The 25,583-nt window shown below is 49.7% G+C and overlaps 1 protein-coding gene across 4 annotated transcripts in view; it reads right to left on the reverse strand.

The window, feature by feature from the left end:
- DHRS12 (dehydrogenase/reductase 12) overlaps positions 1 to 25,583 on the reverse strand; it is a 45,586-nt gene that overhangs the window by 14,234 nt on the left and 5,769 nt on the right. For 3 of the 4 annotated variants that reach the window (XR_010383630.1, XM_064493185.1, XM_031465960.2), the window contains 6 exons: positions 21,505 to 21,597; positions 20,143 to 20,224; positions 5,992 to 6,053; positions 4,644 to 4,748; positions 3,211 to 3,301; positions 657 to 794 (listed from right to left, as the gene is read on the reverse strand). Coding sequence is in view for 3 of the 4 variants with exons in the window: in XM_031465960.2 (XP_031321820.1) it covers positions 657 to 794; positions 3,211 to 3,301; positions 4,644 to 4,748; positions 5,992 to 6,053; positions 20,143 to 20,224; positions 21,505 to 21,597 (571 nt within the window). In the remaining variant the exon portion in view is untranslated. Of the gene's footprint in view, positions 1 to 640; positions 795 to 3,210; positions 3,302 to 4,643; positions 4,749 to 5,991; positions 6,054 to 20,142; positions 20,225 to 21,504; positions 21,598 to 25,583 lie in introns of all 4 variants that reach the window. The other variant, XM_031465961.2, reaches the window with a different exon arrangement.

Here is a 25,583-nt window from a genome sequence, read left to right on the forward strand (position 1 = left end):
GAAGGTCCTCAGGCCTAGGTGCTGGCTGGGTGGGGTTGGGGGACTGGGGAGTGTGTTGTGTTTGGGAACTGGCAGCTGGTAGCCAGAGGAGAAGATTCGGGCTGCCACAGGGTCACCAGAGCTTCATAGTGGCTCAAGCAAAAGTGACCACATCCATGATGGGGAAAGAGCCAGCGAGAAGACCCTAGCCTCCGCCCAAGGTCACATGTTCTCTTTGACCGTCTTCCCTCAGCCTGCTTCCTCCCTGAGCACTTGCCCCCGGGACCCTGCCCAGGTAGGAACACAACCTTAACAGGTAACTGCCTCCTGAAACAGAAAAGCTGAGTCACCGGCTCCGCACTGCTGCCCTGGGCCCCTCCCACCCCCAGGGGACAGAGAAGGAGCTCCCTTCTCCAGGCGCCACGGGGCCTGGTCTTGCCCAAATGCTGAGGACAGGGATCACAGTCCGAGGATTTCATCCTCAAAGGACCCACTGAGTTCAGAAAGATAGATGGAAAGAGCAGGGGGTGCAAAGCCCTTCACAAAACTAACCCCAGCAGGCAAATGAGCCGTCCTCTGGCACAATCACAGCCCCACCCTCACCCGAGTTTCATGGAGAGGAGGGTGGTTTGGGGAAGGAGGGTCCTGGGCACCTTCACACCTGGGGAGGAAGTCACCTTGGAAGAAGAGGCCGCTGGGCTGCGCGGTGGCGGCGGGGGCGAGGGCCAGCCACAGCACGGTGTCCGCGCCCTGGGCCGCAGAGCGCAGCCTGTCCCCCATGCTGGCGTGGAACCCTGGCATGGAGAGCCGCACGCCTGCGAGAAGGGAGGGGACACAGACGAGGTGGTTAGGTCAGCGTCCTTGACTGAGGAGACCGCGTGCGGCTGGCTTCTTTCATCACCAAAATAACCATGATAAAATGGAACAGGATCACAGACTGCCCTCTTTCCACTGCACAACAGGATTTATCTCGGCTGTTCAGATCTCAGCCTTGTTACAAAGCCCTCTGCGGCCTGGGAGGAACGTGCTGCTCACCAGAGCCCCAGAGCGTGTTGGGTCCCGTGTCCCCCAGGCTCCAGGGCCCGGGGGACCCCAACCAGCCCGTTCCCTGGGAGCAAAATCACCCACACCTCCCCCCTTTCTATCCTAAGAAATGCGGTATTGGCTGCACTGAGGCCGGGAGGACCAGACTCCCGCCTCCAGGGTGAGCCACCTCTCCCAGGATCCTGGCTGACGGATGGGTCCTTGGACCGCACTAGTGTTTTTTACTTTTTAGGGAACTTTTTACTTCCTTCCAAGCTCCCCTGCGTCATCTCCCTCTGCACTGCAAGTCCCGGCTACACAGAGGTCCCTCTGCTGGTGTCGCCTCCCCAGCCCCCCTCTTCACTGCGGGCAGCCCAGCGCTGGCTGCAGGCTACACCCGTTTGCCCACAGACCTTGGGGAACACACTGTCTCTACAGTGAGCACATTGGGAAACAAAACTGCTCTCTCATGAAGCCAAGGAAAGAAAAGGAAGCAGAGAAACAACATTTGAGAGCAGTGATGAGATCAGAGGATTTCAGAGATAGAAAGGATCATCTAATCTAGGCCTTTGTTTTGTAAATTAGAAATAAAGGTTTGGTTTTTTTCTTTGTACAGAAGCAATACGTGCTTACTGTGGGAAAAATTGGGAAACACTGACCAGCAGAAAGAAGGAATTTGAACCCTGAGTGGTACCACTCAGGGAGGACAAGTGTCCCCTAGCTCAGGCCCTGCGCAGCCCTCCCTCGGGCCTCTGTGTCCACAGGCAGGCCGTCTGCAGCCGAGCTGCCTAGTCCTTGCCCTGTGACCTTGGACAGCAGACGGCAGATCCGGGTGGTGGGCTTGCTAGCACGGATTCTGCCAGCACACAGGCTGCTGTGGGAGCTGTCAGGGTGAGGTACCCGGGAAGATGAGAGGCTGGCAGCTCTCCACGGCCTGATGGAGCTACGTGGTCTCCTGTCAGGAAGTGACAAGAAGTGAGACGCTATCCTCTTCCAACAGCCCTGGCCTGAGTCCCTCCTGGGGTGCTGGGCTGAGGACACCCCCTTTGCTTTACAACGGGAGGCTGCCAGACATCCCCGGATCCGGGCCACAGAGGGCTGGTCTGTGTCAGGTCTCCCTGCCAGGTCTCCTGGGATGCTGCGTAGCACCAACATACACCTTTCTCCGTGGGGATGTGGGTGTATCAAAACTAAGACCGTGAGGCACATATGACTTGGGGCCTGATATCTTCATTTAATGACAGTGCAGTTTTCCTTTCCCGTAGACATGTATCCTCGGCAGAGTTTTCAGGGCTGAGCAGATTCCTCGTGCAGGTGTTCCATAATCTATTAATTCACCTAACACTGGTGCTGTGACGAGCAACCTCATCTCCACAGCTCTCATGATTTCTTAGGATGAATTCCAAGGGTGTGTGTTACAAATGTTAAGGCTTCTAATAAGCCGGCTTTCAGAAAGGTGATGGCAAGTGTATGAGAACACCTGCTCCCCAAAACGCTGTGGCCCGGCCCCACAGGGAAGCCTTTGCCTCTGTGTGTTCCGGGTCCCCACCTGTAACTGGGGGCGATAGCAGTGCCCACCGCACGGGGGCTGTGAGGACAAGCGCCTCATGTCCACACAGCCTGAGAGCAGCCCCGGGCACTCAGGTGTCCTGCGGGGGCTGTTTTCAGTTCCCTTGCTGGGGGAGGAGGAAAGGGCTCAGAGCCCAAGTGATCTGCCTGGGCTCACGGAGCTGGGAGGGGCAGTGCCCGAAAGGAGCGCTCCTCTCCTGCCCTGCTGCTCCAGAGAATTCCACCCCTTAGTGATTATTTGCCTTTGTGCATTCATGTCCAGAAACCTGGGGAGTGGTGAGGTGGCCTATCCCCATGTCCCCAGCACCTCCCTGTGACTTCCCTGGGCCCTCGTTCATTCCTCTCACTTGGGAATGCCTGTGTGGATCAGATCCCACTCCTGAGGGAGGCCCCCAGCGCCGCCCCCCCCCCGCCCCGCCCCCTCCCTCAGCCACACACACGGCAAACCGACAACAAGACCACCTGTGGGACCAGGCTTCTCCCCCCCCCTCCAGCCCCGGCCTGCCCCTCACGTGGGAGCGAATTCCTAGTCCTCATGACACAGGTTTCAGGTCATTCCTGGGGAGAGTCAATCCTGCGGCTGCCCAGATATTTTTAGATGAAATGCAGGCGGCAAGGAAATTAAAGGCTACGACCTACCTGGGGTGTCAGCCCAGCCGGGATGCATGCAGGAGAAGTGGATGGCCGGGTGCGCTCGGGCCCAGTGCTCCGTCAGAACCACCTGCTGCCTCTGGACGGGCCAGGAGAACAAGTGGGAGGGGAGAGGGCCGCGGGCGCAACAAAGTCAGCCCCTACCCGGCCAGGCCCGGACTCTGCAACGTCAGGTGATCACCTTCCTCGAGAATCTTCCGGCTCCAACCCAGTGCTGCGTCCTGGCCCCTCCGTCGGAGGTGCGGACAGACCAGCACCAGGAACGAGGGCACCGCACGCTGCCCGCTGCCTGGGGGCTTCTCTCCCCGACCCCCATGAAATTACACCCAGAGCTTCCTCTTTCCTAGTTGCTTCTGTGGCCCTATTTGTTGCCAGACACAGCTCAGTGAGGTCACGGCCAGCCCGGCTCGCGGCAGACCTGGGCCCAGCACAGACGGGCACGGCGTGGTGCCGCGGACAGGAGCAGGAACCCCGCCTCGGAGTGGAGGAGCCGTGCTGGAGATGCTGGAGAACACCAGCTGCGGATCTTTTAAAGACCCTTTCGGTACTTAATGACCCCACCTAAGCCTCAGCTGTGTGGAGGCTGCCGCCCAATCGCAGGGCAGTTTGATTACATTTTGCAAGGAACTCCATCTGGGCCTGATTGACGGAGTGCGTGGTTTATTCCTGCGTCCCCTGGAGAAACCGTAAAGAAGTATGGTTCCTTCAAATGTCAGGATTTTGAGTCATAAGAGGAAATCTGCCAGGATTTGGTCTGGTGGTCGAGGAGCAAAAGGGGGGTGGGGGGTGAGGTGGGGCAGCAGACCACACCAACAAGAGGGAAGGCTGGTGAGCCCGGCAGCTTCACAAACGAGGGAGCCCAACCAGGTGAATTTAAGGGCACGAACTGTAAATGCGGAAGGTATACAGCCGGCTTTTAAAACAGCTGTGATAAACTGAGATATAGCAGTGTGACTACACTTTCTCTTAACATCAGGCATGAGATCCAGACCCCTGCCCTTCCGTGTCTTCAGAATCGAATGCACATGTCAGTCAAAGGGAGCCCGGAACCCAGACTTGTTCTGGTGGCATCTGTCCAGCCAGTGAGCAGGGCTGCCCAGGGAAGGGAGTGACCTCCCGCGGTCCCTACTCCCTCGGAGCCGTGCAGGGCAAGGAACCTCTGCCAGACCCCTGCTTCGGTGCTCACCCACTCGCACATTCTCCTTGTGGGTCTGAGAAACCCAGGAAGAGAGCTGGCAGCTTTTGTGGCTCCTCCTAGGGGCAAGGTGAACCCCCGCCCCAGACCCCCACTCCACCCCCTCCCCCCAGTCTGAGCAGAGCTGCTCTCTCCCCACCTGGGGACATTCGGGTGCTGCTGTGAATTACTAGGATCCAAATTAATGTGCACCCATGTGGCAGTCTTGAGAAAACCCCCCACTCACTTTGTTTTGTGCATAGACCATAGTTCCATTGAAAGCTGTCCTTTCTGACTGTAGGTCGTTGGTATTCAGTTTCTGAACCAACATTCCTCCAGAGGAGACCGTTATCTGTGATGAACATAATGGAGATTTGTAAAGAAAAGTTTGTGATACCTCCGCGTTCCTCTTCTCCTTCAAGCAGTGTATTGGTTTCTTGTTGCTGCTGCAACAAATGACCGCAAACTTAGTGGCTTATAAAATCGCAAATTCTCTCACAGCACTGAAGTCAGAGTCTGAAATGGGTCTTATGGGGCTAAAATCAAGGTGTTAGCAGAGCTGCGTTCCTTCTGGCAGTTTTGGGGGGAATCTGTTCCTTGCCTTCCCCAGCTTCTAGAAGCCGCTTGCAAGCCTTCGTTTGTGGCTGCACCACCCGACCACCTCTGCCCCCATTGTCACGTCTCCTTCACTGACTCTGGCCCTCTTCTTAGGACCCCTGTGACTACATGGGCCACCTGGATAGCCCATGATACCCTCTGCCTCTCAATACCCTTAATCACCTCTGCAAAGTCCCCTTTTGCCATATTCACAGGTGCCAGGAATTAGGACCTGGACATCTGGGTCGGGGGAGGTCACCACAGCAGAGAGAAGGCAGCCAGTGTAAACTGCCGCCTTCCTGATTTTTCTGATTTCTGTCATTTTACTCTATTAGCCATAACTCCGCTCGCCTGCCCCCTCCCATTTGAGCGGCAGGTTCTTGAGGAAGCGCACCCGCCCAGCCCAGCCTGCCTGCCTCCCGAAGCTGCCCCTGCTTCAGAAGCTTTGTTGACTCTAAGATGACACCCGGGAAAAGGCTTCAGCGAGGGCTGGGATCTTCGACACGACTCTTTGCAGGGCTCTGCCTCCCTTTTCAGAGGGACTTGGTGGGCCAGGTGTGGGCGGCAGCCACCCAGCCACGACGAGACAGGAGCAGGGGAGGTGGAGGGGCCTGAGAGAGCAGGGGGAGGCAGGATTTACAGCCGGCTTCCAGGAAGTATCTGCTGCCAGGATGAGCATTCTGGAATCCCAGGTCAGGCCTCACAAGCTCCCCAAGTCCGGGCATCCTTGGGACGAAGCCCCAGGCTGACCCTCACCTTGTCTGGGTCTCTCCCCACTGCTTGGGCTCCTCCCAAGACCCACCTGGACGCTGTCTGGGCTGGCGCACCGCTCGGGCTCAGCTTATTAAACAGCAGGATGAGTGCACAGAGTTTGGCTCTCCCTGTGGATGTGGACAGCATGGCCCCCTCAGGACAGCTGGGGCAGCCAATGTAGGACCACTGATTGCCCATCAGGAACAAAGTCGTTTACTTAAAAAACATCCCCAAAGTCCACTCACCACTCTGGAGTCGTGTTCTTTCTCCAGCACAGGGATCAGGGCAGTCGTGAGGACATACACACCTGGGGGGAGACAGAGCATTCCATGAGGGGGCGTGGGGCTGTGGGGTGCCGCGGGAATCCTCTTCTCCAGTGGCTTGCTCACCTGCATCCCGGGGACAAGTGGCAAACTGCCACCTGTGCCGCAGGCTTCCTCCTCTAGGAGGTTGCTAACCCGAACGCTGAAACCAGCCCTGGGTGGCTGTCACTCACTATTGTCCCTTCCCCAGCCTCCTCGGGGTTTTCCTTCCCCAGGATGGGAACGAAGATGCCTTAGAAACCCAGGAACTGAGACGACAAGCAGTCCACACCAGAGGAGGGAAAAAAGCAAACTGCACAACAGTCTGTGAGCCCACTTTGCAGAGAAAAATGTGTATTTATACACATATGTTCATGACATCATCTGTGCATGGAAAAATATGAATAGGAAATATGAAATGTATCAACACTACTAATGGCCCCAGGGTGGGATTAAGTCAAATGTTTGCTTCCTTTGCTGGGCATTTCTGTACGGTTTGAATTGGAATATTTTTACAATGAGCATATAATTTTATGATTATTTCTGCAATCATTAAAAAATACATATGTAACATTGCTAAGGAAATGAGTAAAACACTGTTAAAGTATAGTTGACATGGAAAGAGTCACAGTATATGGAAGGAGAATTACAAAACAAAGGAGAAACAGAATTCCATTTTTGTGAGGAAAGATGTCAAAATGAAGGAAAAGTGTCTGCAAGGATTTCCTGATGCACTAAAATGTTAAAAATGCTTATCTCTGAGTGGTGGGTTATTATGTCTATGTTCTTATGTTTCTATCCGTTTTTTGTTTGTTTTTTTTTTTCAAACGATGGACACATAGTACCTTGTGTTGGGGAAGGAGCTTAAATGAAAGTCCTGGGCTCTTTCTGGGGCCACTCCTTAGAGTTTCTGGCTGACCAACTCTGCCCACAGCTTCGAGCCTGGCCCTGCACCCCAGCTCACAGGGGCACCTGGCATCAGGAGAGGGCAGTGGAGGCACGAGGAGCCTGGGTTGAGTCCTGGCTGGTACCTACCAGCGGTGTGACCGTGGGCAGGCTGACATAGCATTTAGCCTTGGTTTCTTTACTTGTGACAACAGTTGGCCAGCCCATCTCCTAGGACCAGAGGGTTTGTGGTGAAATAAAAAAGCACGTGTGGACTGGAAAGCTCTCTGTGCACGCTGGTTGTTGCCATTTTATTTCTTTACTATTATTATTATTTGTGATTCTGAGTTGTGACTTTCGTCCCACGCAGCATTCTTAGTTGTCCACATCCCAGTATATCATCGGAGAGGCCTGCCTCGTTAGCATTCGTGGACGTTTGAAGTCTGGGGAGCACTGGGTCTCAGACAGGTGTTCACCCCCGTGCAGTGGCCTTGAACCCTTTCTTTGCAATCTCTGCTGGTGTCTTTCTCTGTGATTTAATTTGCGAGAAGTAGAAAGGACCTCTGCCAAAAGCTATCAGCCCTATCAGCCTGCAGTGACGGATTGTCATAAACGACTCCTTTGCGTAAAGGAGCTGAAAGCTGGAAGCGGGTTCCACACAGCAGGCCTGCGCCCCCTCCTCTGAGAGGCCTTGCTGCTTCCCTCCCGGAGGCCCGGGCTGGGCCGAGGGCCTGACTTGCTCACATCCTGTCCTCTCCAGGATGGATGCGAGCTGGGGAAGCCCCTCTGCAGGAAATGGTTGTGTGTTTTGTTCTCTGCTTCTTCCCTGCAAGAGTATACTTGGATCAGTTTAGATGCGAACAGAATCACCTGCAGGAAGATGGTGCCATCATTCCCACCAAATGCTTGCCTCTGGGCACAGCCAGGTGGGTAGGTGCTTATTAAAAACTCCTGGAGAAAACAGCAGTTTTTAGCAACAGGGCTTCCAAGAGCCTTTCCTATCAAAAAAAGCCACCTTCCTCATTCCAAGTCCACAAAATGGGCCCTTCCAACTCTGCTCCCTGGTCCCCCCACCCCCAAAGGAGCAGATCTGAGCCATCATGCACGTCTGTACGCCTTTTGCCTCCCAGGCCTCCAGCTTTATCGTTTCAAAGCACATATGTCACTTTTCACACGCAGCAAGCATTTCTCCTCCCTGAGAAGGCGATGAAACCACTCTCTTTCTGGCCACAAGCGATTTATAATCCTCCAGCCTCCCAGCCTGCTTTCCAAGCCCCTCCCCCGTGTACCTTCGGCATCTTTTCAGGCCAGCAAAGAGAAACCCAAGAATAATAAGCTAAAATAATGACAAAAATATATATGTAATGTGTATGTGTATATTTATATTCTTTTTAATTAAAAAAATTGGAATTAAGAGAACCCCAAAGAGGTTCAGTGACTTATCCAAGTTCCCAGCAAGTCCACACAGAGTGGAAAACAGATGGCAAATCTCCCTTTTCTTGAGTCATTAAACCACAGAGTCCCAACGGACTCCAGTGCCAAGGGAGTAGGAATGAATCCCATTGTCTGCAAGTCACTGTTCCCTTAGGATGAACTTGGCACCAGGAGCTCCTTGCCCAGCGTATAGATCCCACCACAAGCCTGCTGTCAACACAGGCCCCAGTGCCACTCTCCTGCCCCGGAGCCCTTCAACACTCCAGGCTCCCAGCCAAATTAAGCAGAAGACTCCTTGGCCTGGTGTAGCTGACTTCTTCTGGAGATGTGCCCCGTCCTCTCCCCTTAGGGGTGGGCCCTGCATCCTGTTTATAACAATAACATATAACTGAGTCATGACCTTGGGCCAGTGCTGTGTTGGTCCCATGTGGCCTCAACCCCACGGGCAGAGCAGACTGAGTTGGGGTGACACCTGACCCAAGCTGTTGCCAGTCGAACTCCCACTCCCCCCGCCAAGACTGTGGACACAGGCCCCTTGACTCACTGGCCGCCATATTTGGCATATGTGTTTGGAAAAGTAGCCAGAGCCTGCCTGCCGAGGCGGAGAGGGCTGTGATGGGAGTCTGTGGACAAGCCCCAGAGAAACAGGAAAAGTTCACCCCAGTTCTTCACACTCTCCTGGCCTGTCCCTGCTGTTCCCAAAGCCCAGCTGTGCCTCTGCCACCGAGTTCCATGAGGGCTGCCCTTATCTCCTCCCAATAAATCAATTTTATTAAGTTGACTTGAGGGGGTTCCTGGAACTTGTAACCAGACAATCCCTAAGACACTGGGCTTCTCTTAGTTAGAGAGTTCCCCAGTCCTTCTGTGCTAATCAGCTAATAAGAATGTCCCTGGAAAGGTACAGGCAGGGCACTGCTGCAAATGACTAGTGGGTGCTTTCAGTCATTCATATCTTACTGTGAACCACTTCAGTAAATCCCATTCCTCCAAGACTGACTAGCTAAGATCGGGGACATCTGGAGGATTCAGAGCCTTGATGCAGGAGGAAAAAAAAAAAGGAAGATATTTCAGAGTTCAGGCTCCCGGCGGAGGGCAAGCATGGGTGTAGGGAAGACACCTTTAGCCACTGGATAATGTGCCCAAGGTGACTCCTGCTCCCAGTAATAAGGAAAATAATTCATTATCATTCTGAATCATTAGTATTTTTAATTCACTCAATGCCTTCCTTCCAAGGAACTCATTATGTCGATGGAGGTTGGTTCGTTATGAGAAAGCGATTTGGGAGTGGAATTTATGTTGGACATAGTCTTCTAAATATGGCAACAAGGACCTTTATTACGTGGGTACATGACTTGCAGCAAATCTCTCTCTATAAGCTAATTAGGAAGGGACGTTAAACTGTGTCAATCCGGGTGATGCTGAAGGAGAGACATGGAGTACTCTTAAAAGTGGTCCTGAAACCACGTTTCTGTCCAAATATTAAATTCACGGTGCTCCTGAAATCATACCATTTCTTAGCTATGGTATATTTTAATAGCATTAAAACTAATTATTATTTGATGAGAAAAATATACTGCAATGTTTACATAGCATAGGAAAACTGACTGGAGTTTCTATTAAGACACCTTCAAAGTCAGCTTGAATTAAAGCCACCTTGGTTACCAGCCAGCGGGTACATGCTCTCACCGATTGTACTGTCTGCCTGGAGGAAATAATTGTCCCTCTGCCCCTGGGAAGTTACTGGTGTAGATTTTAAAGGAGCAGACAGCTGCCCTGAGGTACACATTTGGCACTTATCCATTTGTGCCCTAACACAAACACCCCATAGCGAGCCCAAGGGACCTTCACACAGACTTTACAAATTATGTAAAGACCGTTTCAAAGATCATATTACCTGGGGAAGCCAGCAGCACAGAGTCCCAGAGAAAATGAGGCATTAAGAGGCATTCAAGTCCTCAGCTTCTCAGTTTGGGACTAGAGTCCCAAACTTGGCACCAGGAGCTCCTTGCCCAGTGCATAGATCCCACCTCAAGCCTGCTGCCATTCAAGTCCTCAGCTTCTCGGTTTGGGATTAGACAGTGGTGAGGGTGACAGATCTTTCCCTTTGCCCCCAAGCTCAACTCACCCCCCACCCCAGCCCCTTATCCAGTTCCACTCATTCACAAGGACTTTAAATGCCAGGCCCGGTGCTGAGTACTAGGGACACTGTGAGGGCCCCCTGCCCTCATGGAGTCCACCAGGCATTAAACAGGTGACTGTGAACTTAACCTGCCTGCACAGCTCAGGCAAGTGCTGAGGTGAACAGTGCACGCACACTGCTGTGAGCACAGGGGGCGGGCGGGGGTGCTGTCAGGCCGCGTCAGCACCGAGGTGACACCTGAGCTAAGACTGAGCGGCGAGGCAGGAAGCAGCTGGCGGAGTGTGGGGAGAGGGTCGGGGATGGGAAGGAGGGCGTCCGGGCGTGGACCACAGCCTGTGTGAAGAGCCCTGGGGTGGAGGGCTCGCTCAAAAGCGGCTGAAGCCGGGAGAGCGGGTGGCAGGGGCTTTCTCAGCGCGGGAAGGGACATCTGTGAGCACCAGTGGTCAGGGGCCGCCTGTGAGGACAGGGGAGCGCCTTGGTCACCAGCCTGGGCTCCAGGTCACACACACAGGTGAAAATGCCGTGGCTTCCTCGTCCTCCCCCGGCCATCCAAGGTCTGTGCCTCGGTATGACGACACCTGGGACACAGTGAAAGAGCCTGCTTTACAGCGAGGACAGCCCGAGCATGGGCTCATTAAAAGCACGAAGGTGCTTAATTGGGATTTTGTTTTTAAAATTCCCCAAATGAGTGCCTGATCGAACAGCTGTGAGTAGCACACCTTTAAAAAACACCGCAAGAATCCCAGCCAGATAATCAGACGAGGTTCTGGGCCCACAGGCCAGGAAGAGACTGGGCACCTCACTGAATTCCTGGCCGGAAGGCAGGAGGGGCAGGCCCTGCGGCCAGGAGAGCTCGGCCTGCCCCGGGCGCTGCAGCCGCTCGGACCCCAGCCCCCCAGCCCGGGGTGGCCCAGGGGCTCAGCTCTGGAAGGTTTTGGTGCCTCATCCAAAACAGCCTCAACGGCCAGCAGAAAACCAAAAGCCAATGGGCAGTGACCTCTGACCCTGGGGTTTATTCATTCTCTCCTTAGAGGGCTGGGCAGAGCTCCGCAGTGCAGTTTTAGACCAAGAGCCTCACCCAGGGCTCCAAAGTCCTTCTGGAGGTCGAGGGGGGCTCCTACTTGTGGCTTCAGGAGCTCCAGACCCCACCAGTCTCCCCCGGTGCCTGAAATCTGCCCTCCTCACCCCCAGTCTATAATCCTCGGAGTGAAAATGTCTTAAGAATGAGAGGAGCAAAGAGCTGGGGCTGCCCGGGAAGACAGTACAATGTATGTGAATAATCAGGACAAGTGGACGTGACCTAGCAAGGAACAGGTCAGCAGGACAGACTAGAGCTCGGGAAAAGCAGCAACTTAATGAGAACTTGGTGTATAATAAACACGGCATCACAACACAAAAGAAAAGAAAGTTAATGCAATAAGAAAGCAGAGCTGCGACTCTGCTTATTAAAAAAAAAATAGAAGAGAGAAAGAAATAGGAAAGGGTCCTTATCTACCTAAAACCAAAATAACTTCCAATGGAGGAAAAGCTAAATAAGAGAAAATGTTATAAGAAAATGGGGGAAGAAACAACCATTTAGAGTAACTAGGATTTTTTTTTAACCATAAAAATGAGTAAATCGGTCTTAGTAATAAATACACAGCCTGACAACATAAAAAATTTAAACTTTTTGATGTCAAACCAAACCAAAACAGAACTAAAGAGCAATTTGCTAAACTGGGTGGTGGTGGGGCTGGGGGGAGGCACATGCAATAAATGTGCCAAAGAAGGCTTGTAACTCAGCAATTTGAAAGATGATGATCACAAGAGAAAAACTGGGGAAGAACATGAATAGGCAACTCACAAAAGAAATACAAATGGCCAAAAAAGCACCACCACCACCAAGAAAAGAGGCCATGTGTCATCTGTCAGTTTGGGGAAGATCCTTCTTTTGGGAATGATGGGACCAGAGTTTGTTGGGATGAGGAGAGAGAACGGTGCTGCTGGGAATATAAATTGCTACAATTTTTCTGGAGGGCAATTTGGTTCATGTATATCAAATGTCTTAAAAATGCTCACACGGTGTCTGTAATTTCACCCCTGCTAGGAATCCATCCTAAGGCAATAACCAGATGTACACAAAAATGTACATACAAAAGTGTTCATCCTGGAGTCATTTTCAATAGTGAGAAGTCGGCAACCAGCTAAATATCCCATAACAGGGGATTAACATAATAAATTATTGAACATACAACAGAATATATTTTACATAGAAGTAACATTTTAAGGGATATTTAATGACATGAGAAAAAATTTATAATATAATGTTAAATGGAAAAACATAGGACTCAGAATGGAATATACAGTGTGTCTTCTACTGGGAGTAGGGGACATGCATAGAAAAAGGCTGGAGAAAACAGACCAAAAATAATAATAGTGATTATATCTTAATGCTGGATTATAGAAGAGTTTTGGTTTCTCTTGTATATTGTTATTTCCTTGTTTTCTAAATGAATACGTATTTTTTTTTATGATTAGAAAAAAGTGATCTTGAATGAATACCTCCTCCCTGCCCTGCCCCGCCACCCCCCAGCCATAAGACTGCACCTGCTGAAGTGAGCTCAGGTCCCTTGATTGACTGAACTGTGAGTTGGGACCCAGAAAGGAGTGTGGCCTCAAGGAATGCAAGAAAGGAGACACATGATTGGAGGGAAGGCAGAGAGGAGGCGTGGGGAAGGGAGCTGGGAATGGTCCAGGATGTGGGACGCTGCTGAAGCCGTGCTGGTTTTGCTGGGGCCCTAATGACACCCAGCGTCCGTTAGTTCAGTTGTTTGAAGGGGTCAGAGGAGCTTGAGCGCTGCAGGCCGACTCCAAAACCGGAGGAGGACACCTAAGGAGACCTCTGGAGTAGCTGGAAGGCAGGCAGCCCTCTCTCCCTCCATTTCAGTGGCTTCTTGGGGGAGAGGTGGTGCAGAGAAACTTCTAGTACAATGATGGAGGTGAGGAACAGTGGGAAGACCAATGAGACACTGGGGCTGGCTGTTCATCTTTTCTTTTGTGACCACTGCCTGCTTCCCAATCTTACCCAGAAACAGATGGGCTCACAGAAATCATGAAATCTGGCTGCGGTCAAGGGTTCCTCACGGGGCCACCTTCCCTCACCCCCAGGAGCTCTCCTGGACTGAAAGGTTGCCGTCCCTCCTTCCACAGCCTTGCACACTCCATTGTCCCTGAAATAGTGAGAGGTACTTGCCTCGGCCTCTCAGAAGCTGCCTCTGCATTTACTCCTCACCAACTGGTACTTCTGAGCACCTGCTGTGACCAGGCCTGAGCAGGGGGACCTGTGCTCCGAGCTGAAGAGAACGCAGTGCCCCTTTCAGGAGTGCACTGATTACTGAGGGACGGCAGGCCCCCGAAACATCAGAATAAATAATCAGCTTCTTACCAAGAAACAGACTCGGTGTGCTTGAGAGCCACGATGCTTTCCTTTCTCTTTGCCTTTTCTTATATATATATATTTTTACACACAGTAAAATTCTGTGTGTGTGTGTGTGTGTGTATACAACTCTATGATTTTCTGCAAATGCACTGGGTTGGGTAACTCTATGCATTAGACTGTGTGTGATTCAGAACCGTTCCATCACCCCAAATGTTCCCTCACAGTCACCTACCTATTCCCTTTGTGGTCACATCTCCACCCACCCCTAACCCCAGCAACCCGGATCTGTTCTCAGTCCCTACAGGTTTGCCTTTTCCAGAACATCATATAAACAGAATCATTCAGTGCATCCTTTTGAGTCTGGCTTGACTTTTGCCAATGCATTTAAGCTTTATCCGTGTTGCTGCAAACATCAATATTTTGTTCCTTTTTATTGCTGGATAGCATCTCTCATGGAAGCACAACAGTTTATTCGCCAGTTGAAGGACATCTGAGTTGCTTCCAGTTGGGGGTGATTATGAATAATAAAAAATAAAGCAGCTACAAACATTCGTGTGTATGTTTTTGTGTGAACACATTATTTCTCTTGGTAAATAACTTATAACTCTTTCTTTAATCCTCACCTCTAGCCTATACAAGTAGCATCATCCCCATTTTACAGAATGGGAACGTGAGGCCTGGCGGTGGGGTAAGCAATTTGCACAGTCATGTAGCTGCAGGAACTGGATGATCCACCCAGTGAGTCAGCTCACAACGGACTGAGCTCCTGGTAAGGGTCAGGCAGTGCCTGCCCTCAGCAATTCATACCCTGTGCACAAAACCAGCCTATAGACAGGTGACTTCTATGGTGCTCAAGACAGGGTCACAGAGGGAGCCCAGAGGAGGAGCACTGGCCACGCTCCAGGCTGGGGATGCTCCCAGCCAAATCACAGAGGAAAGTGAAAGTTAACCAGGAAAGGGGCATCCAGGCAGAGGAGCCACAGGGACAAAAGCATGGGGGCATCTTCCAAAAATAATGGGCTGACAGGCAGAGGATCCATTCTGGGAAATAACAGGAAATATATTTGGACAGGGGGTGGGGGTCACACTAACAAATGACTTCAATTCCAGGCTAAAGGATGTGGATGTTACACCGTATTGGCTGACGTTTCGACAGTACTTACTATTTTCCAGGTACTGTGTCTCTCTGGGAATCTTGAAGGTCCGGGGACTAGAAGGAGGTTTTAGGAGCCAGAAGGTACATGGGTAACGCTCAGGGTGAGGACAGTGGACAAATAATACTTGGTATGGAACACATTCAGTGTCTAAGGACATACTCCATCTAGGAAGTACTGTTCTCTGCTTTCCTCTGAGCGCTCGTACCCCAGCTGCCTTCACAGACGAGAAGAGAACCTACCATAACAAGTACTGAAACTCTTTATGTGTCTAACTCCCCCACTGGACCAGGAGTCCCTGTGATTTCTGAGTCCTCATCACTGACCACAGTGTCCAGCATATAGTGGGCACGCTATCAATGATTACTGAACAAATAAGGTATTTTGTTCATTAAATATCTTGGGTTAATAAATAGTTACCACATCAAACTCAGATGACCCATTTCCAAAAAACAAGAGTGTAATAAAATAGACCCTTGTGGTAGATTATCATTTGACAATATTCACCCCTCTTCTCCACTTTCGTTGAAGAAGAATGCTTCCCTGACTCTTGATTTTGGGGCTCTGTGAAATGACCTGCACTCTTCAGTTGGACATCAGCAGATGTGAAGCAAGCAGGGGCTTGCAATGTGCTTGCACACTTGGGCTTCTGCTATTGCCACTAGAACCTACTCTGGCCAGCCTAATGGTCCAAACAAATTTGAAACATAATCCAGACCCAGCTTGCTGCTTAGATAACCCCGCTGAGCTCAGCTGAGATTAGCTCACCCAGCAGACCTGCATAAAAGTCAGCAAGAAACATGTGCTTCTTACTGTATGCCTCTGACACTTGGGAGTTGTTTGTTACATAGCAAGAGCTGACAGATACAACCCTATACCAAAAGTCACCAACTATAATTTTGTGATCCTTTGATTAGGAAGGTGAGTCACAGACTCTGGTTTCATACTGCTTCTGACCCTCAGTTTCCTCGTCTGTGAAATCTGTAAAGTTGTTATGAGGATTGAATGAGATAATCCAAGAAAAACACTTAGTGCAGCCTCTGGCACATGGAAAGTGCTCAGCATGTGCTATTATTATTACTACTAAGTGTTACTAATAGTAGTAATAATAATGTTATTATTAAGGTGTTTCTGGACCCTAGGTCCCTGCCATAAACAGCAGTTACCATTGGGTGTGGAGCTATGCCAGTGAGTAGAAAGCTCCAAATACCAGCATGTCAAGAACAGAACAGGTACTATATACTGATGTAGGTATGTCCTTCCAAAAGGCCCTAAACCGAACTTCCCCCTCTTCTGCCAAAGAGCTAAGGCACCACTGCCTGTTTATTACAGTCAATGAACTGATGACACAGCTGTCCTGGAGGAGGTGGAATCAGCATCCTCGTCGGGTGTCCTGCGGGGGAGAGGGGCTAAGACGTGGGTGAGAGTTTTAATCGGCTAACGCTCAGGCTGTGGCCGGCTGCCAGCAGAGCACTTAGCACATCTCCCTTCCCCTCCCATCTGTCTTCACTCCTCACAGACTCTTGATGCCACTGAATGCTAACAGGCAAAATGTGCATGATTTGAGAAGACCCAAAACACGGAGGCGAGAACAGCAACCAAACAGAACCTGTCTCACGAGATCACTTCACCTCCACACTTCGTCTACCCACAAACCTACCCCGGGCAGCTCATTTTTGTTCCCCAGGAGAGTCAACTATGAAAACCTCTCCATGCCCCACCCACCCCTAAGAAATATTAAGAATGATTTCCAAACTTAATCTAAATCATATCCTGTGATATTGTCACAAAGAGCCGTGTGCAGCTGTGGGCTCTGACAGTATCTCACCTGTAACTAATGTTCCACCTTCCAAACCCTTAGGAGCTGGGATAAATTCTGCAAATACTAGTGTTTTCCCACCCTCAGAGTATCAGGAATCTAGTGATGTCTGGCTGGGGATTGCAAGTATTTCTAGAGGCCTGACTGAATCTTAGAAAATAGAAAACAACCTAACCCGTGTTACATAATTGGGCCAGGAAAACATGTTTCATATTAGAGAGGCAGCCAGCAATTTCCTAGGATTCAGACAGAGGTCTGAGCTGTTCACTTGGCTCTGGACCTGCTTAAGAATGACAACCTCTGAACCTCTCTGTATCTCCTTATCTGCGGAGCAGACAAACATTAAGCTGCCCTCTCTGTCACTGACATGCCTCTGTGTATATTGGACTATGTCTTCCCCTCTGGAGAGGATGAATAAATATTAAGCATGAGACTTACTGTGCTTCTTAGAGACCTTGGGAAGATCAATAAAATGTTTCTAACACAAATAGGAAATGAAAATGAAAAGATATCAAGGTCCTCAGAAGCAGACCGGATCCATACAAAAGTACATTACCAGCCGTATAATCAAAAAGGCAGTCCCCTTAGAGTCTATCAGATCTGTCCACGGTCAGTGCTGATTCCCAGGCGGCCTTGGGAGCAGGGCCCCCGGCCCCAGCCCATGGTCCCCCTGGCCTGGCTGGATACTGCCCTTCCGGCCTCTCTCAGCATTCATTTCCCGATGATGCAGTGATGAGTTAGAGGGAGGAGATGCTGCGGGCTGGTAGGACTCGTCCTGGTTGTGAACCTGGGCTATGGAGGCACAGACTTGGTTCAAATTCTGCCTCCTCCACTTGACCTTGGGCACATTATACAACCTCTCTCGGTCCTAGGTTTTCCATCGGAAACGTATAGGCAGGAATCCCTCCATCAGAAGGTGGTCATGAGTGTTCGATGACCAGCATATGTACAACACCTGCGAGTGCCCAGCACGCAGCAAACACCCAGCAGAGTTTTGCTGGATGGCGGATGGGTGGTGGGAAAACAGCAGAGCTGGCTTCATCCTGTGCAGTCCCACAGGGCCCTGCACTTTTTGAATACAGGCCCCGCCTCCCCATTTTTGTTTGGTACTGGGCCCTGCCGATCACGAAGTGGGTCCCGGAGAGCAGCTACCTGGGAGGCCAGCTGTGGTCCCCTAGGAGTCTTTGCCATCCAGTAGAGCAAGAAGGCAACACCCCCAACCCCGCCCCCTGGCATGACCCGGCATTTGCATACTTTTGGTACCTTAGGCAAGGATGCCGCGTTTAGAACAAAGCAAAAGATAGAAGTATTTTGTACTAAGCCTGCACCATTTCATAGCAAGCTTCCAGGTATTTGTTTGAGTACAGGGAACTATATTCAATTTCTTGTAATAGTATATAATGGAAAAGAATCAGCAAATACATATGTGCATGTATGTGCGTAACTGAATCACTGTGTACACCCGAAACATTGTAAATCAACTACATTTCAATAAATTTTTTTAAATTTTAAAAACAGAAGAAATAAATGCAACCTCATTGCTGGGGAGAAAGGTTCTCCCCCACTCCTGACGCTCCCTTCCTCATGGAGAGAGGACCGTGAGTGCGATGCTGCCCCCCTCAGCGCCCTCCTCCCTCCCCTGCGAGGAGGTGGAGCACTTCAACTGAGCAAATCTGGGAGCAATAGACTGAGCTTGCTCAGCTCTGCTCCCCACTTCCCCCTCTTCCTGGGGGAGTGTCTACCTGAGGCCAGCCAGCTGCAACAAAGCAGGCGAGGATGTCTAACTGTGGGGTTCAATACCAAGGAAGCCACTGGGCTCTCACAGGAGCCACGCCCTTCAGCCAGCCTTCCCAGTGACAGCAGTGATACCTGGCTCTTACCCATTACTCCACGATCTGACTCCTCGAATTGTTCAGTTCTTGGGTGGGAAGAGGTTTGCCATTTAACAGACACCCTTGATGACCCCGACAACCACATGAACCCTCGCCCTTCATTTCGTGACTTAGGATTAATTAAAATACCTTTTTAAAAGCTTAACTTGCTATGAGGAAGTGGTCCCTGATTTACGATGGTTTGAAAGATGATTTTTTGACTTTACAATGGCGTGAAAGCGATACACATTTAGTGGAAATTATGCTTTGAATTTTGGATACTGATCTTTTCTCTGGCTAGTGATGCACAGGACAAGGCTCTCTCATGATGCTGGGCTGTGAGCCACAGCTCCCTGTCAGCCTCGCCATCGCCGGCGTGAACAACTCATATGCTTAGAACCATTCTGGACCCAGACAACCATTCTGTTTTTCACTTTCAGTACAGTATTCAATAAATTACATGACACATTCAATACTTTACTATAAAATAGGTTTTGTGTTAGATGATTTTGCTCAACTGTAGGCTAATATAAGTGTTCTGAGCACGTTTAAGTTAGGATGTTTGGTAGGTTAGGTGGATTAAATGCATTTTCAATTTATGATAGTATCAAGTTCCGATAGGTTTGTTGGGACCTAACCCCACTGTAAGTTGAGGAAGATCTGGACTCCAGACCTCTTGGTTCAAGAAGGAGACAAGCCAAAGAGGTTAAAAGCTCAGTACATTGGTTCTCAAACTTCAATGGGCATTAGAATCACCTGGGGGCTTTGTTAAAACAGATTTCTCAGCCTCATCCTGGTTTTGGGTTCAGTAGATCTGGGGGTGAGACCTAAGAATGTGCATCTCTACCAAGTTCCCCAGAGATGCTGATGCTGCTCTCCCAGGAACCCTACTTTGAGAACCACTGGCCTGGCACAAAATGAATCAGCTATTACAGAGCAGGAACCAAAACCCAGGGGTCCTGTGTTCCAGGTGGATGCCCTTCTTGGTCCATCTTCTTGACTCTTGGTGGCGCCTTCCTCAGCCCTGACTGGAGGTTCCCTTGGCTGCAGTTTTCACGTCTGCACTTTCTACCTAAGATGAGCCTGCTCTTCTCACCAAAGTCCTGTCTACAATGAGCACTGAGCTTCCTAGAAAAATACGCTTTAACAATACTAAGTATTTCCGGCACTAACACATATTACAAAAAACACGAGAACAGTGTTTCGTAAAGAAAAGGTGATGCACTGAAGGATAAACTTCAAGCAAAGGCAGTCATGCATGCCAAGGACCAAGAACCCAAAGAGTTGATCACTGTTTTTCTGATCCTTCCACGGGGTCATCCATGTCTACGTTTATTTTGCTAAACACAGACAAGAAAAACCACTCTACTTACCCAGAGTGTTGGTGGCAAAGTTTTTTTCAAGTCCGTCTTCTGTGAGCTCTCTTTTATTGACCATGCAGCCTGCATTATTGATCTAGAAATCACAGTTCTTACTTCAAAATAGGGCCAAAGGACTTGTTGCCAAACCAAACAGCTTCCCTTCCACCCACATTCATGGGACAACAATTCTCCTCAGCTGTGCCTTCACTCCAAACCCCTTCCTGGACACTGTCATTTGTGAAGCAGGCTCAGCCGCAGAACTAGGCAGAGACCTCCAATGACCAGAGCTTGGCCGAGCAACCTAATTCCCAATAAGGCACCCCAGGAATTTGTCTAGACCAGCGTCCAGCTACATTTCAAACGCTCCAAAGCCATACTGCTATTACTGATTTTTTTCCTTAAGCTACCTCCCTTATTTCAAAGTGTCAAAAACTAAAGATACTCTTGTGCACATACATATGCTGTGAATCTAAGAATTCAGAACTATGCAAAGACTTTTTCAACACGACTTTAAAAATGAAATATTTACACACATTAGTGTTGCGCTTAATTCTTATTTTGCAATCTACTGCTGAGTTACTTTTAAAGGACAATGACTCAACCAGAAAAATAGTCAAGGTTGCCTTTTCTTTGGTAAAGTGCTTATTAGCAACCATATCCAAAAGCAATGGGTTTTAGAAATACATAATATTAAAGGTGCTCAAAGAGTCACTACTTTCAGAATCGAATATGTCGTTTTGTAGCTTTGCACATGTAAACTGATTTTATCTGCACTAATGAAAAATTGCTTTCAATGGCTCTCAATTATATGCTTCAAATCAAGATAGTGCTATTAGCATCAGCAGTGCAAAGAGTAACAGCAGAACAAACCCCAGCACATTTTAAATGGATCGCAGCAGATTTGGGCCTCAACGAACATTTTGAAGCCCATTAGAACCTATCTGGGGCGGGAGGGGATAGCTCAGTGGTAGCGTGCATGCTTAGCATGCACGGCAATTTGCTAGCCTGCAGCAGGGCATTCTTTTGGACTAAGCTTTTTATTTTTATTTCCCGGAGCCTCTAAGTTCCATACACCAATCCCCAAATCTACAGAGCACGGGAATACAGCTATACAAATCATCATTCTACTCAAAAAATGAAACCTCCCATCTCCTCACAGACCCAGTGGATGGTCCTGTCTTTTCCTCACAAATCTCATGTGGGGAGGTTCACTCCAGTGAGTGAACTGGGTGACATTAACAGGCCTCACCATGAAAGATTCTCACTAAGGGGTCGCCGTAAAGATCCACAAACACACACATCCGTCAACATCCACCCAGACGAGAAACACACACGCGTTGAGATCTGTCCCCTACTTATGTTTACACAGCTCACCAGGACATGGAGTGTGTGTTCCTGCTTGAAATTTTCCACAAATTCCCAGATTGCCTTGGGATCAGACAAGTCCACAATGTGCAGGAAGATGTTCTAAACCAGAAAACAAAAAAAGTTATAAAGCTTTGGGGAAAAAAAAATATATATAGATATATATTTTTTCATTTTTAATGGTTTTCAAAATATCTTACAACTTTTAATGGAAAAAAATACGAAAATGAATATATGTATGTATATGCATGACTGGGACATTGCACTGTACACCAGAAATTAACACACTGTAATTTGACTGTACTTTAATTTAAAAAAAAAGAAGCATATAAAAGAAAAATCAAATCATTTGGAATGATTCAAAATGGAAAGTCTCATGCCTCAGAAGTGCACCATTGCTCAGTTTCTTGGGAATTATCCAGAAATATTTTAAGCATATGCAATATTTATACACATATATTTTAGACATTATATATTATGTACTTTAAGCATTATATGTGTGTGTCCCCTTTCCATATAAATAGGATCAGACTATACATTCTTCTATATGCTTCTTTTTGGTTCAACAATATATTGTGGATTTTTTTTGTTATATATAAATCTACCTTATCTCTTTTAATGGCCACAGAACTTACTTTTGCATGGGTGTGTCATAGTTTCCTACTGATCATTTGGGGTTTCTGTCAATATTTTCCTCCTAAGAGACTGTCTAAGGCCCATCATAATTCTAAGGTGACAGCTTCCTCTGTGACTCAGTCCTTGCCTAGGATGCGAATCAGCTTCTGCCCTGTGATACGGTCGTCTCTGGGCAACTCCTGGATGGAGGAGCCAGGCTGACTGCCCCTTGCCCCTGTGGCGGGGCACACAGCCCCACATGTAAATGACCCGTGCATGTTGGTTGTTTAGCTCTTTTGTTCTGTGCCTGTGAAACTTGTGTTCTCAGTACCCCGTGAACGCGACGCTGTTCTCTCTGAGCTCCAGCAGATGCCAGGGACTTCTCACCCACCCAAGGCAGGATCCCCGCTGCTGGGAACTGAACCTACAGTGCCCTGCCTGTTCCCCCATTAACTGGGCCACCGAACCCAAGGCTGTAGTAAGAATCTCCTTCTACTGATCTTAAAAAATATTTTCTCACCCTGAGACAAAGGTCCAGAGAATGAGAAAACAAAAGCAATCTCACATTTTCATGACTCAGAATGTCTGGAATCAGCTTGACTACCTACCATATTCGGCTGAAGTCTGGCACAACCAAACACTCCTCTACCTTCAAGGGAGAGGGCGAGCATTGTCGGTACAGGACTGGGCTCTTTCTCTGCAGGCCCTCGTCCAGGGGGTGGGCACAGGGCTGCTGACTCACCCTCGGCTCGGCTGTGAGCCGCTACCAGTGACGGTAAACGGAGTCTGGACACCTAATCCTTTCATTCTGAGGCCTTCCCCGCAATCACCCTCAAACTCCCTCCCACCCAGCAGGGCAGCAAAACACACAAAAGCCAGATTCAAAAGACAACAAAATTCAAATAAGCTACAAAATCCAAGCGAGCGAAAATCAGTTCTCCTCTGATCATTCCACAGTCTCCTCGAGCTTCCTGGAAGTACCCAAGATGGCTCAGAATTTAAAAGAGGCAGCAGCAGGGAAGAGGGAATCACTGTTCTAGATAAATCAACACGGAGCCTGGTGAAATGAAGTGTCGTGGAAAGGTGAAGGAAATCACCTGTCCCCCCCGGGTGAAAACAGGAGAGGCCAGCAGTCTGCTGTGACCAGGAGGAGGAACCTGCAACAGGTACCTGTGTGTACAAACCCTAATCTGCTGATCTCCATGTGACAAGGCTGGACCAAGGGGCCACCGGCCCCCTGTACTCACTCTATAAACCTGGGATGCTAGCGTGGTTACTGAAACTGAGCAAAACTCAACTGGGATCCTTTCTGTAGATGAGCCACCATTCAGCCACTGGGTGGCCCAGAAGTCATGAGGTGACATTACGGGAACCTCTCTACCCACGGCAGAGGGTGAGTCTGAAGAGCAAATGGAAAACAGCACACGAATGTGCCCTTGGAAGTGGCAATTACTACGTAAGAACAAGGTGGTAGTTAATACGAATGTCTAGGACTTGGGAAGCTAAACCGATAATTCTCAAGGAGATGGAATTCCACGTTGGCCTGGGAGAACTGGAGACCAGAAACCCCTGTTTTTAATCTTGGTGTTTTGATGTTGATGGAGTCAATCTCCACCAGACAGAGGCTCACTTCCAGCCCCTTCCTGCCGTATCGGGAGTGTGGTAGGAGTGAAAATGTTGCCCTGGCACTTTACGTCTGTGATCTTTCTCCTGGAAACCCATCACTCCATTCTAATCAATGAAAAACACATCCGACCAACCCCAGTGGAGGGATGGTACACACACCACCTCACCAGGACTCTTCAAATCCATCAAGATCATCAAAAACTAGAGAAGCCTGAGAAACTGTCACAGCCAAGAGGACACTAAGGAGACATGACAACTAAATGTAATGTGGGGTCCTTGCTGGGATCTGCGAACAGAAAAAGGGTGTCAGGGAAAAACTAAGGAAATCTGAATGGACTTTGGGTAGTAATAATGTATCAACATTCACAAACAGCTGCTGATCCCAGCCAGACCTGGAGGGTGCTCCGAGTCCGGGAAACCACACCCATGGGGATGCGCCGACGGGTACCACGAGCCCCAGACCCTCCGAGCTCTCAGTGCTGGAGGTCACTTACAAACACAAAAGAGGAGGGAATTTCCTGTGGGTTTGTGCACGTGGATGGGGAGGCAGTAGGTGGAGGGCTCCCTCTCTTCCCACCCCAGGAAACAGGCTTGCTCCCCCTTTCGGCTCTACCTTCCCAAAGATGAGGCAGTTGGGTATCAGGATGGCTCAACAGTATAAAAAACCATATTGTCATCTTTTCCTATATAAATCCACTTTGTGAAAAATGTAGCCCAAACCACAGCAGGCTGGAATCCAGGCGCGTCCTCCTCTGCCCATGGCCTGAGATTAGTATTCCTGTTGCATTCTGCAGCAGCACCACTGAAAGTTATCAGCGGGCAGACAGCCAGCTCTCCATCTCGAGGGCTGCAGCCCCCAGATCACAGCCGCACTTGCAGACATTAGAGGAAGATTTAGAGACCCTCCTGCTCGCCGCCAGCACTAAGCCTCTGGAAGGCACCTGACGGTCAGAGGCTGCAGAGTCTGCTGAGAAGGGAAAGGATGGGCCACTGGCTTTGAAAACATTCTTTAAAGATAAATAATAACCTTCATGAGCAGATGCAAAATATCCCACTCTAGATTGGGGCATTTTTTTCGTTTGGCCACAGTCCCAGCCTGCGGGAGTGAGGCATTGTCCGCCTCTCCCCAGGCTCCTCCCACGGCCCCTCAGGTGTGGGGGCTGCTGGAGAAGCAGGTGCACAGGACAGAGGAGGAAACTCCAGGCAGGACTGCAAGGAGGACGCTCTTCAGTGACAGTGTGGGGCCCCTTCTCTCCGCCTTACAGTGGGTCCAGGGGTTTCCACTGGGGTCAGCTTCATGGGCCCCACTCTGGGCCCCACTTGTTTTAACACTCTGCCTTCACCATCTATATATATATATATATATATATATATATTTTAATGGAGGTACTGGGGCTTGAACCCAAGACCTCATGCATGCTAAGCATACGCTCCACCACTGAGCTATACCTTCCCCAAGCCCGCCGTCTTCAAATTCTTAAGTGTTTTTTACACAAGGGTTCCACACTGTCATTTTGCACTGGGCCCCACAAATAGGGTAGCTGGTCCTTGTTCCAACTCTTCTAGAAAAGGAAGACCACAGAACGTGCACCAGTGCTGGAAGCTCTCGTCCCAAAGTGGCTCTCATCAAGACCAAAATGCTGTCTGTTGTCCCTCTTTATCAGAGGGCCGTTGGGTCAGTTCACAGCTTGGCTCACCCTGAGTCCCCCCTGACGTGTCTCACTGACGTGGGCTCCTTCTGGGGGAGGAGCCCCAGCAGTGCGTTGTCCCATGCAATGTCTCCGCAGCAGGCTGTGGCCCCGACCCCAGTCAAACCTCACTGCCCTCGTTATCCCGGGTCGAGGCCA

Source organism: Camelus dromedarius, chromosome 13 (genome assembly GCF_036321535.1).
Source record: "Camelus dromedarius isolate mCamDro1 chromosome 13, mCamDro1.pat, whole genome shotgun sequence".
In the NCBI taxonomy this organism is placed as follows: domain Eukaryota; kingdom Metazoa; phylum Chordata; class Mammalia; order Artiodactyla; family Camelidae; genus Camelus; species Camelus dromedarius.